The sequence below is a fragment of the Vespula vulgaris genome, chromosome 1, assembly GCF_905475345.1.
Source record: "Vespula vulgaris chromosome 1, iyVesVulg1.1, whole genome shotgun sequence".
NCBI classification, from domain to species: Eukaryota; Metazoa; Arthropoda; class Insecta; order Hymenoptera; family Vespidae; genus Vespula; species Vespula vulgaris.
The window spans coordinates 8594579-8606958 of record NC_066586.1 but is presented as its reverse complement, the minus strand read 5'-3'; the positions used below and the strand labels follow the sequence as shown (position 1 = coordinate 8606958).

At 32.8% G+C, this 12380-nt stretch overlaps 2 protein-coding genes and 1 long non-coding RNA gene across 5 annotated transcripts in view; 1 reads left to right on the top strand and 2 right to left on the bottom strand.

Moving 5' to 3' along the window:
- Window positions 1–153: 153 nt before the first annotated feature.
- On the bottom strand, window positions 154–675 carry LOC127072603 (uncharacterized). Its single transcript, XR_007785540.1, has 2 exons — window positions 592–675; window positions 154–488 (listed from the first exon to the last, which is right to left on the bottom strand). It is a non-coding gene; the product is annotated as an uncharacterized LOC127072603 (long non-coding RNA).
- Window positions 429–4149, top strand: LOC127072054 (THO complex subunit 1). Of its 2 annotated transcripts, XM_051012145.1 has the most exons (10): window positions 429–548; window positions 1197–1306; window positions 1401–2090; window positions 2173–2420; window positions 2558–2584; window positions 2656–2958; window positions 3048–3197; window positions 3273–3420; window positions 3557–3802; window positions 3883–4149. In XM_051012145.1, the coding sequence occupies exons 2-10, from the start codon at window positions 1271–1273 to the stop codon at window positions 4036–4038; spliced, it is 2004 nt and encodes a 667-aa protein (XP_050868102.1). In that variant the 5' UTR covers window positions 429–548; window positions 1197–1270; the 3' UTR covers window positions 4039–4149. The 2 variants fall into 2 exon arrangements, with proteins under 2 accessions (XP_050868102.1, XP_050868194.1); XM_051012237.1 differs by lacking the exons at window positions 429–548; window positions 2558–2584 and having other exon boundaries at window positions 675–1306.
- Window positions 4150–4209: 60 nt separating this feature from the next.
- LOC127071487 (collagen alpha-1(XVIII) chain) overlaps window positions 4210–12380 on the bottom strand; it is a 211259-nt gene continuing 203088 nt past the window's right edge. Inside the window, exons 11-24 of one of the 2 annotated variants that reach the window (XM_051010827.1) lie at window positions 11253–11282; window positions 10103–10463; window positions 8878–9269; window positions 8738–8749; window positions 8512–8616; window positions 8187–8442; window positions 7969–8043; window positions 7669–7763; window positions 7489–7581; window positions 7298–7420; window positions 7190–7204; window positions 6867–7061; window positions 6670–6785; window positions 4210–5853 (exon numbers count right to left, since the gene is read on the bottom strand). In XM_051010827.1, coding sequence (XP_050866784.1) covers window positions 5562–5853; window positions 6670–6785; window positions 6867–7061; window positions 7190–7204; window positions 7298–7420; window positions 7489–7581; window positions 7669–7763; window positions 7969–8043; window positions 8187–8442; window positions 8512–8616; window positions 8738–8749; window positions 8878–9269; window positions 10103–10463; window positions 11253–11282 — 2160 coding nt within the window. In that variant the 3' untranslated portion in view covers window positions 4210–5561. The remainder of the gene's footprint in view (window positions 5854–6669; window positions 6786–6866; window positions 7062–7189; window positions 7205–7297; window positions 7421–7488; window positions 7582–7668; window positions 7764–7968; window positions 8044–8186; window positions 8443–8511; window positions 8617–8737; window positions 8750–8877; window positions 9270–10102; window positions 10464–11252; window positions 11283–12380) is intronic. The other variant, XM_051010911.1, reaches the window with a different exon arrangement.

Sequence of the window (12380 nt, the reverse complement as noted above, 5' to 3'; positions counted from 1 at the left end):
ATCAAAGAAATGATTGATTATCGACGTGGTATCAGCAAAAAGCAATTATCCTATCTCTGAAATATCCGCGAATGGATAGAATATGAAAGGTCGAGTATCTCTTTAAGATAGTAGGGAATAAAATTGCATTCGCATTAATAATCATCAATGTCAGTTGTACGAGTGCTTATATTTCTCTAAACGTTAACTAAACATTACATGAGCGTGAATATAAAAGAATGTTTAATTAGATATGAAATTTATACTCGCTAATGGCATAGATCATAAGTGGGCAATTAGCAAACTACGATTTATATGTAACCTTTGCTTCTATTTACTTGCTTCAATAAAGTGAAAGAAAATGATCCCCACTATTTGACACTGCTGTGCCTCGTGAACTGCACAGTTTTTATTATGAAGAGTGATAGAATGATGGCTAGTGAATTTAAGTAGTGGGGGACCGCATTGACTGATGATGACGTGCGATCCGTGGCAGAGAAATTGCTCACCTATGATTAAATATTAGAAGTGTAGATATCGAGTGGATAATCTCTAGGAATCCAAATTGAGTACGTCATTGCATAATTCTAATGTTATAAAAGTTTATTTCACCTTGAATAACAATCGCTTTTGTTCTCTTTGTTTATGAGTTTAGTTTACATATGGCTAATACATTTAATGGTCGAGATCTGAAAAGAGAAGAACGCGTTCTGTAAAATCAATTGTCCCTAGACATATTCTAATACTATATTACCAATGACATATGCGACCTCTGTCGGCTTTGGCACGAAGCGCGATGGTAATTTAAGAGCGCCGTTATAGAAATAATGAAATATTTTTATAGGACTTTTGATGTTTAACATATATGGCTTATAGATAATACAGTAATATATTATTTTTACTATATCTGCGTTCTTAATTATATAATATGTATTCTATTGTAAATAATATTAAGCTAAAGTTTGCTTGATGCAAGTTTTAATGTATAGTAAGTCGTAGTTACATCTTAGGTTAAGTATTTGTGTTAGGTTAGATATTAGGTTATATCACAAAACGACTCGATACACCATCACCAGATGAAGTTTTCTATAATTGTCAAGAGAAGGCGCTTCGATCAACTTAAACTAGTTAGAATGAAACCCGTTGTTTCTACTGTTGTGGTTGAATGATACTTTTATATTTTTATACAAATGTAATTTTTTTGTGTTTTTATGAAGTGTTTTCTTGACATAAAAAATAAACAACAGAAAGAGGTTTTTAATGGGATAAAACTGTTAACAAATTGAGAATCATGGCGATGTTTGAAGCATTGAGAAAAGACTACAGCGTATGTATCGTTTTACATTATTTGCGACACGTATAACACGTGTTTGTGTTATAATTATTATTAGGATTATTTACATTGTTATAATTATTTGTAGGATTATTTACAACAATGTTTCAAGATAGCTGATGTGATTACATTCCAAAAGAAATGTGTTGAACAATGTGCCAATGAAAGTGATCGGAAAGCTGCTGTAGATCAAGCTCTCCGTGATACATTACTTACAATATTGATAGAAGATACACCTGAAAATGTAGGATCTCTTGAATCTTATATCACATTTTGTATCGAATTATGTAGAAAAGATTTAGCAACTGTTACTATGCCAGTAATGTTGCTTGGAGATATATTTGATTCCATGACATTGGATAAGTGTGAAAAACTCTTCACATTCGTTGAAAATAATGTGGTTGTTTGGAAAGAGGATCTCTTTTTTAGTCTTTGCAAAAATAATTTATTACGAATGTGCAATGATTTGCTTAGACGCTTGTCTCGTTCTCAACAAACTGTATTTTGTGGTAGAATTCTATTATTTCTTGCAAAGTTCTTTCCATTCTCTGAAAGATCTGGACTTAATATTGTTAGCGAATTTAACTTAGAAAATCTAACAGAATTTGGTACTGAGAAAGCAGAAGATGTTCTGGAACAAATAACAAAAGATGAAGATAAGACTGAAAATAAAATACCTATAGATTATAATTTGTACAGAAAATTTTGGGCTTTACAAGATTTTTTTAGAAATCCTAATCAGTGCTACAACAAAATGTATTGGAAAGTTTTCTCAGCGGTAAATAGATATTATTATAATATTACCAATAGAATTTATAAAATTGAATATTTGTAATAATAATTTATTATTTTTGTTATAGCATGCATCTAATGTTTTGTCAGCATTTTCTTCTTTTAAATTGGAAGAGCAACGTAGTTACCCAACTACATGTATAAGACTAGATTCTACGATGGAAGGTTCTCATAAAGAAACCCATTATTTTGCAAAATACCTTACTAATCAGAAATTGCTGGAATTACAACTTTCTGATTCAAATTTTAGAAGATATGTACTGTTGCAGTTTTTGATACTTTTCCAGTATTTGAATAGCACCGTAAAATTTAAAGCGTAAGTAGAAATTTATGTAAGATAATTCCTTAATATTTGATTTCTAAAACATTTAAAGTCATAATAACGTAGTAAAGTTCTCCTAAGCATTTAGTAAAAGCTTTAGAAAATCATAAAACGATGTTTGTTTTCCAAAGCTTCCTTGCCAGTGGCTATGAGACAAGGTCTGCTTTTATTAAATTGAACATTATGATTTTTACTTTACTGTATCTCAATGATATGTTTCATATTTAAGCGAGACGCACGAATTGAAGCCAGATCAAGTGGAATGGGTTAAAGCTACAACGGAACAAGTTTATACCTTGTTGACAGAAACACCTCCTGATGGTCCGTCTTTTACCGAAACAGTGAAGAATATTTTAAAACGAGAGGAGCATTGGAATGCATGGAAAAATGAGGGTTGTCCACCTTTCAAAAGACCTGCATCTGAAAACACTACAGAACCTGATGATGATACTAAGAAAGTTAAAAGACCAAAACGAAGAATCGGCGACGTTATTAGAGATGCTCAAGCTGTTGGCAAATATCACATGGGAAAGTTAGTTATTTCATTTTTTTTGTAATCATTATAATATGCTATATGAAATTATATTTTAACAAGTAGATACATAAATTTACATTTTATAGTCCAGAGCTTACGAAGTTGTGGAATCTTTGTCCAAATAATTTGGAGGCATGCAAGTCGAAAGACAGAGATTTTCTACCATCATTAGAGACATATTTCGAAGAAGCTATAATGCAATTAGATCCAAGTGCAATGGTGGAAGAAGAATATAAGTGAGATATATTTTCTCTTTAAAAGATACTAATGTTGAATATTTAACATTTGATTATAACATCATGTTTTTATAGGAAAGTAAATGATGGTAATTTTGGATGGAGAGCGTTGAGATTATTAGCTAGGAGAAGTCCACACTTTTTCGTTCATGGAAATAATCCAATAAATAGACTTCCAGAATATCTGGAAACTATGATAAAAAAGATTGCTAAAGATCGACCCGTGAGTGTTCATATTAATTTTAAAAGTGTTTTGAGAATAAGGGATTTTCATGTTATTATCGATGTCTTGTGTTTGTGGCAATAAAATATATCCTTTATTGAAACACACAAGGATAAATATATAATCTAAATTACAGCAAGCACAATCCGATGTAAAGGTGGGAGCAGATGATACTCCACCACCAGATTCGAACGATCAGGAATATAGTGAGGACGTTTTAAAGACGCAAGAAAGTGAACAAACAGATAATGAAAATGTAGAAACAAAAGGAAGAGAAAGTAAATTAAATAAAGTTACATCCGAAATGGTAGCAAAATTATCAGAAGTGCTCAAAGGAGATTGGAAGAAATTAGCAGCTAAATTAGGTTATACTAATGACGAGGTAGTCTTCTATTTTCTTATTTGATTCATAGAAGAATTAAATTAGAATTTTGTATGATATATAAATTATAATTTTTACAGATTGTATTTTTCCAAGGTAAACCAACTCCGTACGAACAGTGTAAAAGTATGTTAGAAATTTGGGCAGAAGAGGATGAGGATGCATCTGTAGAAAATTTGGCATATATTCTTGAAGGATTAAAGTGTACAGAAGCAGTGGCTATTTTAAAGACTTAAAAGGCAATTTTTCGATTTGCTATAAATGCGAATAAATTGTTATTCGAGTACAACATTGTGATGTATATAATTACGTGATGTGTAATAAATAAATCAATAATTTTTATCGTAGAGTCATGTCAATAAGTTATTTACGTGTATAACAGGGAGAATGATTGAAGGTGTGAAAAATGCACTTTCCGTTTTTATTTAGAAAGATGATAATAAAGTGTACAAATAATACAAAATTTGGAACTAAAATGTTGTCAGTGCAAACTATATTGAAGGATAATTAGTTGTACGTTTTTTTTTCTTGGGCGCCGCGGTCTAAATTACATTAGAAAGTTCCATTTATTTGCGTTGTATTCGCCGACAAGCATGCTGACAACCTAAGTATATAGACTTATAACGTTTTTTTTTCTCTTTTTCTACATAACTGTAATAAATTAGTTTAATGTTAATCGTAATATATTCTCAAGTTACAGACAACACTGATTCGATTCATGCTCCTGATATGAAGCGATAATGACAAGATGGGAAAAATGTTCGTTTCCTGAAAGAGTAGGAAGTACGAAGTGGGCGAGTGAACTCCTTAAATAAGTTTATGAAGATACTGTTATTCGTTAATCAGGCAGTTTACGAAGCTTTGGCAATTCTCAAGAAATCATTCACTCGCATAATTCTCGATCAGAAAACAACATTGTACGATTATGAGACAACTAATGCAACTTACATATCGCGCAGAGCATAAATCTGATCTTCACTTGAAACGAACAGCGATTCATCATATGGAATTCTTAATTGATGTTTTTCTTACATCTAACATACACACTCATATGTATCGGCTAAAATGTAAACGCGTCTCGATGCGCGGATATGATCTCCGTTTAGATTTACTTAGGTTTTTAAAGAGCAGTAATTTACGATCTAAACATCAAATCGTGATCAATCGTGCGTGCCTTAGAAATTTTCCCATTCGGAGTTTTCCTCTCTTGTTAAGACATTTAGGCGAAGAGGAGGAAGTTGAGCGTTGGACGTAGATAATTTTTTAAGGGAACGCTTAAATAATTCGAGAGACAGAGAATGCTCTGAGATTCTGAAAATTTGAGATTTCCTTTTTTTTTTCAAAACTTATCCGCTCGATTCGACGTTTTCATTAATATTACGGTATGATGATCGATATGAAACGTTGACGAACGTAGTATGTCTAGACGATCAGTCTTCTTTTTAAGAGATAAACGGAAACTTCTCTGAAGCGATAATAAGGGCTTTGCTTACGAGTTATAACTTTGGAAATAGAGGATAGTAGCATTTCAGGATATGAGAAACGAGATGAAACGTGACCGTTTCCATTCTTTTCGCGATTTGTTCACGTTCATTCTAAACATTTTTATTTTTGGTATGTGTATCGCTCGTGGTTTTTTTCGTTTTAACGCGAGTACAGTTATCTCATTCGCAGTTTGTTCGATCCAATCTTTACGGTCAGTACATCTCGATTTCTATTTACATAACGGCTTGGAAATATTTATGTTTAACGAGAATCCTCAATTTTTCATTAACGCTTCCAAGTGTCTCTTATAATCGCTCTCTGTCATCTCTACATCTTCCACAGCATCGCTGTTTCTTCGTCTTCTCGTGACCTCGCTGGTCACTTCTATGCAGAGTAGGGCAAACTTGTTATCGCAGGAATAACGAACTTGCTCCAAAAGTCGACCTCCTGTTAGAGGTGATCCTAATCCGTAACGATCAGAACTGCTTGAATGCCAAGCATCGCAATAAGTGTCCATCGCTCGATCTCCGAGCTTGTGCGAACCATGCCATGCTACTTTTTCCGGCCTGAAATGATATACAATTCATAATAATCCATATTTTATTAAGAAAAGAAAATAGAGTTTGATTTTACAAAAATTCGATGAGAAAAGTGAAATATTTATTTATTGTTTGCTTTAAGATTATCATTAATCAATTATTTGTTCATTTTTCCTAATTATTTGAATATGGCGCTTAGAAACAGATCTTCACTGCATGCTTCGTCGATAATATGTATGTAGTGTTCAGTGTTGTTGATTCTTGAGGTGTTTAAACGGTAAATGAGATAGTTCATGTTAATTAATCAGATTTTCAGAAAGCGTAAAAGATAACATATATTCTAAATTTACGATATAAAAAATAAAATATTTTTATCAACAAAGAATAAATTCGTTAATATGACCATCTGAGTGTAACTCTCCTAACATTGATTACAGATGCTATCTATCTATTATTAACTTTCTCAATCTTATCCTTAATCCTTACGACAAATAATCTTGTTTAACTTCAGCTGGATAAAACGTTGCTTATAATAAGCGTTAAAAGCATTTCTCTTTGATAGATGGCGCTCCTAAGCAACATTATCAACAAAGTTTAGATTGATACCTTTCTTTAAGGGTCATACTTAATATTTGCGTATTAATAATTAAAAATTAAACAATCATCGAGAATAAATATAATAGATTAACAATAATCTTAGATAAGGCAATAAAAAAGAAATTGATTGTACATCATAGTATTTTATCACAAATAATTGAACTATTCAAACTGCTCGTTTTAGTTTCTAACAATTTTATATAGTATTGATTGATCACTGTTACGTTTAAATTTTTTCTTACTTACCAAGCAAAGTCTGTGAGGATATTTTTCCCATTGAAACTATAGATCCTTGGGTTTTGAGAAAAGTAGGCTCCATTGCCATTGAACATTTCCTTCCACGAATTGAAAAGAACGTCACCCTAAAAATGTCCAGATTTTATTTTTGTTTATCCCTTTAATAGTAATACAATAGATTATTTTTTAGATTTTAAAGATTTTACCTTGATATTAACGATCGGAAGATCACGATCTCCAAGTCTGACGATACTATCGACGTTTTGGACTCTAGAGCTAAGGAATGCACGGAAGGTACCTCTCAAGCCTGCTCTCTTTGCTTGACGATAACAAGCGTAATCTGCACCTCTTACACCATGCATGTCTCCGGTAAATGGTTCGTTTAGTGCTGCCATTCTCAACTAAAAATTATGAAATGCATAAATTATGAATCATAATATATATATATATATTATGAAATAAGAAAGTATATAAGTAATGAGACTAATTAGTCACAATGCATTCTAAATAACGGTATAATTCATCTTACCATTCGAGGATACCACTTGATAGCAGAAATAAATTGTTACTTTCAGTTTAACATCGGATAAATTTATGTAAATTTTGCTATAAAGTATATTAAATAAAAATAACTTACTCCTGTACCGTCCGCCTTCACTGGTATTTGATTTATCAAGTTTGAAGCTTCGAAAGGTGGATTTGCTGGAGGTGGTGCAGTCGTTGGTGGTGCAGGGGTTGTTATTGGAAGAAGAGAGCCAAGCTGAAAGATGTGCGATAAGTATACAACAGTATCGAATTCATGTTTTGTATTTAAATTGTTATACAAACCGCTATGTATTGCCATCCATTGTTAACTCTTACAAGCAAGGCTTGTTCGTCTATGATATAGGCCAGAGTACCGACTGGACTGACACTGGACATCTACAATAACAAAGAAAAAGTTGTTGATATAAAAAGGAACTTTCGGAGAGTATTACTTTAATATATTAAGAATAATGATATCTTTACTTTTGTCATAGCTTCCGTATTTTGAAACGTTACTGCTCCTGGAACAATCTTTGTTGTACTTTCCAAAGGACCTCTCGTAGCCGCGGTAACAGAACCTTGGATGGAACGATATCGGTTTATTAATAATAATTAATTTTATCTATGAAATACATAATTAAATTAACGAAATTTCACAGCTTTCTTTTATTTTATTAACACAAATGATATTTAAATAAGAATATATTTATGAGTTTTGATTATTAAGATTGATTGATATAATATTATGAAAGTTTTCAGTGTTATGGTAATTTATGAAGCTACCTAAATGTTCCTTTAATTCTTTCAGCTGCTTTAACTCGCGAAGTGCCTTCAATTCGTCCAGACTGCTTCTGGGTCCTTGTAGTACGCACGTAAGCAAATTTATGTTTAAATTACTATGAGACGTTCTCGTGGGAAATACGTATATGCATGTATTTCTATAAACGTTGCTTTGTACATTGATGCTGCTTTGTTATCTTTAATTATGCATAGTATCCTACCTTGTCTCATTCCGTAATAATCTCTTTCTCCGAAAATATGACTTCTTCCAATTCCTGGTTCGCCTTTTTGCCCTATTAAAGAGAGTCCAGGTGGACCTGGAGGTCCTGGAGGACCTGGTGGTCCTGGTACAGGAACATAGTTTCCTTGAGAAGGTGGACCAGGTGGACCTGGTGGTCCTGCTGGTCCTCGTTGTCCGTCTCTTCCATGCTGTCCTGGAATTCCCGGCATTCCATCATCTCCTTTTTCACCTTTCCTCTAAAAAAAAATGATATGATATGAATATGAGCATATTTTATCTTGAAGATTATTATTTAAGAATCTTACACCAACTGAGATTCCATAAGAACTTGGTGCTCCTGGTTCTCCCTTTTCTCCTTTCGATCCAGTTGAGCCTGGACTTCCTGGAATTCCTGGTGTTCCAGGACGACCCTATGAAAGTTTATAAGACTAGTTTTAGTATCGGAAATCGATAAACACGAATCTCACTTCCTCTCCAAATAGTTATTTCTACTTGAACTTTCATTCATCATCTTTTTTTTTTTCTTCTTACCTTTATATTATTCTTCATGCAGCATTAAAAGAGAAATATGCGTGAGTTTATTCGATAATATAATGCAGGATACGTAAAAGAGTTTATTCGGGTAGAAAGAAATCAAACGATTCGGTAAGAGAAATTTATTTTTTCCTTACCATCCATCCTGGTAGACCAATTTCTCCCATTACTCCTGGCTTTCCGGGTGGCCCAACAGGACCTGGTGGTCCAGGACGACCTCTTCTTCCTCTTTTACCTTCTGCACCCTTTTCTCCTTTGATGGTAATATAGTCACCGGAATTGGCGATGGCGGTAACACCGGGAGGACCCTTTTCACCCCTTTCTCCCTTTAAACCCGGAATTCCAGAAGCTCCGGGAACTCCGTCTTTACCGGGTTCGCCTTTATCTCCTTGCGGTCCTTGAATTCCATTTACACCCGGTATACCGGCTGGTCCGGACTCCCCTTTATCTCCTTTCTCGCCTTTAGTTCCTTGATCGCCTTTGTAACCACGTGGTCCGGATTCACCCTTCTCGCCCTTCTCCTCTAATCCTTTACATGAATTTCATAAATCAGTTTATGAATGAAGTTTGTAACCATAGAGAAATCATTATTCGTAAGTTATTATTCTATTTATCGATTGATTTTTTAACACGATAGTGTGTAAATTTACTAATGATTAAAACGTTGATTTATAATTTACAAACTATCGATAAATATAAACTATAAATTTACTACATAATATATTATAGTAAATTTACTAATGATAAACGTTTATAAATATTTCATTCATTGAGAATGGACAATAATAAAAGAATGTAATTTTATGAATCATTTCTCTAATTGTAAGAGATATATATAAAATTACGATGTAAATGTAGAGGAAATTGAAAAAAAATACAATCGTATATTTACTCGAATAGAATGAATTAATTAAAGTACTCTAATTAAGCCGCATTTCAATTAAAAGAAAAAAAATGTTTCAGACGAAGGAAGTTCCTTGAGTTTCAAGATATTTGGTAGTAAAATAGTGGTACGAAACCATTTACGCTTTGTAGAATTTGCATTCGGTGAATTTAGTTAACGGATAGCGTATCAAGTTATTTTGCCAGCTGTTGATAGAGAAGTAATAGTATAGCAGTGGAAACAGAATGGATCTCGTAATACAAAGCAATGTTTGCGAATATTTTATAATGTCGTTTAGATATTCTAATAACTTTGTCGTTGATCTTTATACGTTATATAATATTTAATGAACTTCAAAGAGGTAATTATTGAAAATTTCACCTAGATTTCCAATATGTACTATGCAAACTGTTCTACTGATTTAATCTTTATAAATGATTTTTAATGAATTTGAATAAACTAATTATTCAAGTTCTCACCTGTATCTCCAACGTTTATACCACCTGGACCACTAGGTCCTGGTGATCCTGGTGGACCAGGTGGACCTGGTTTCCCTTCGGGTCCAGCATCGCCCTTATCACCCTTTTCTGCTGGTCTTCCATTCTCTCCAGGTGCACCAGGAAGTCCTGGTGCTCCTGGAGCCCCTGGTTCTCCTTTGAATCCTTGAATACCTCTTGGTCCTTCCTTTCCGTGTTCGCCTTTTCCACCTTTGTGACCAGGTTCTCCTTTGACGCCCTTTCCACCCGGAATTCCGGCTTCTCCTTTAGGACCAGGATTTCCTGCTGTACCTGCTTCACCTTTCTGTCCTGGCAGACCTGGTCTCATCGTGATACCTTCGGTCTAAATAAAATAATAAATATTAGTTATATATTTTTCGATCCATAAGTCATACGAATGAATAGACTTAAATAGATTTAAATGGATAATGATGAATAAGTTGTTAAAGTATCCTTGAATTTTATTCTTTCGTACAAACTCATGATTTATACTTTAAAATATACTGACAAAAGTTATGTCTTCTCATATTTTATACTTATGTAGAATGAAACATTTAAGTAGAAATATGTAAATATCTTAATTTGCTTATATATATGCAGGATAGCACTTAATAAAAATTATAGTTTTTGGGAAATAAGTATAGCAATAGCCAAAATTTTTCCTTAAAATCATTTCTGTTACCAAAGACATATCTTTTATTAGTAAGTAACATAAGATATACAGGTGTTCCCATTAAAATATTCTTGAATAAAGCATAAAAGTTTATGCATAAAATTTATAAATATTCATTGAAAAAAGGATCGAATATATAAAAATAATACAATTTAGTGTTTTTGTTATATTGTCTCTAGTCTTTAGAAAGATTAATACGACATTAATGTAACGTCCCAAGAGGTTGCTGCTGAGAACAACTCAGTGTTTGATATACGTTCTAATGAAGGAAAACATTGCGTAGACGAGGATGAATACTTCAATTTATCCTCGGAGATTCGTCATAATGTAGTATCATTCTCGCAATAATGTTATCTTAATTACGCGTGTCTCTTAAATAAACGATGTATCTGTAGCGTAGATTTAGGGGGGAAACATCCTTACGATGTAGGCACTCAAGGCACGCCAATTGGTACTCACCCTGTAAATGCCTCGCGGCTTCCAACTGGGCTGCATGCACATAACAGACGAAATTTCTCTGTTTAATCATGGGAATAAGGAGCAAAGCATATACACGACGCAAATGTAGACTTCGCTTTTATCTCATACTAATGGCTACCGATAAACAATAATAATTCTTTGACAATCATATTAATTAATTATGCAATAAGTCAATTATTTGTACGATATAAATGGAAAAAACGAAGGGAAAAAGGGAACATTTTCTCTTATATAAAACCTTTGTAATCCTCTTATATAAGACCTTAAATATCTTCATTATGCTAAATTTGAAAGTTTTATTTAAAACGCTTTAAAATTTTTTTTTTTAGGTCAGCTAGAAAACTAAAAGTATAAGTTCTTAATAAAAGTAAAGTCTAATATAAAAAGATTTTTTGTCTTTTTTTTTATCTACAAAAAGTTATTCGAGGTATTAAATGTGAGATATACGTCAAAGAGTTAATTTAGGAAGGTCATGCGCTTTTATCAAGTTTATCTTTTCAAACGTTGTTTTGTTTTGTCTTTTTTTTTATGATAACACGCGTCTAATTAACGCAAAAAAAGAAACAATTATGGATTGTTATTTCACAAATTTTTATAATAATGACCCGTGCCTTTGTTACTTTTATAGTTTGCCTATATTTCAACGTCCAAATTTGTCTCATTAATTTGTCATTCTCCGGTGTGTAGTTTCTTTTCGAGAAGTTCCAAACTCCCAAGCAATTTTCGCTGTATCAAAGAACTTCTCTTTTTTTCCTTACCCCTACACCTTTTATTCTCCTCTTTTACTTGCCTGTTGTTCATCGCGAATTTATTCTTGTAGTTTCCGAAGGAACACGGAATTTCTCAGAAAAATCTCCGAAGACTCGGTTCTGCGGGATCTCAAACTCTCCCTAACGTGAAATTAAGTAACCGTTGAGAATCTCATTGAACATTATTTTCCGAGTAATCGTATTAGAGTAGTTTTTAGAGTAGTTAGCAAGAATAGTTGCAAAATTTGTTACTCAATGTTAATGCTTTTTCTCTAATATGTGGAAAGTGAATTTCTTTTTTTTTTTCTTTTATAGATAACAAGTGCAATTCTAATCAACTTATCTGTAGAGATGCAAC

Bases quoted from the DNA above. Each gene is read 5' to 3' on its own strand.
- LOC127072054 (XM_051012145.1), top strand. From the start codon at position 1,271: ATGGCGATGTTTGAAGCATTGAGAAAAGACTACAGC. The intron at 1,307-1,400 runs GTATGTATCGTT...AATTATTTGTAG, and splicing joins CATTGAGAAAAGACTACAGC to GATTATTTACAACAATGTTT. The intron at 3,803-3,882 runs GTAGTCTTCTAT...TAATTTTTACAG, and splicing joins TAGGTTATACTAATGACGAG to ATTGTATTTTTCCAAGGTAA.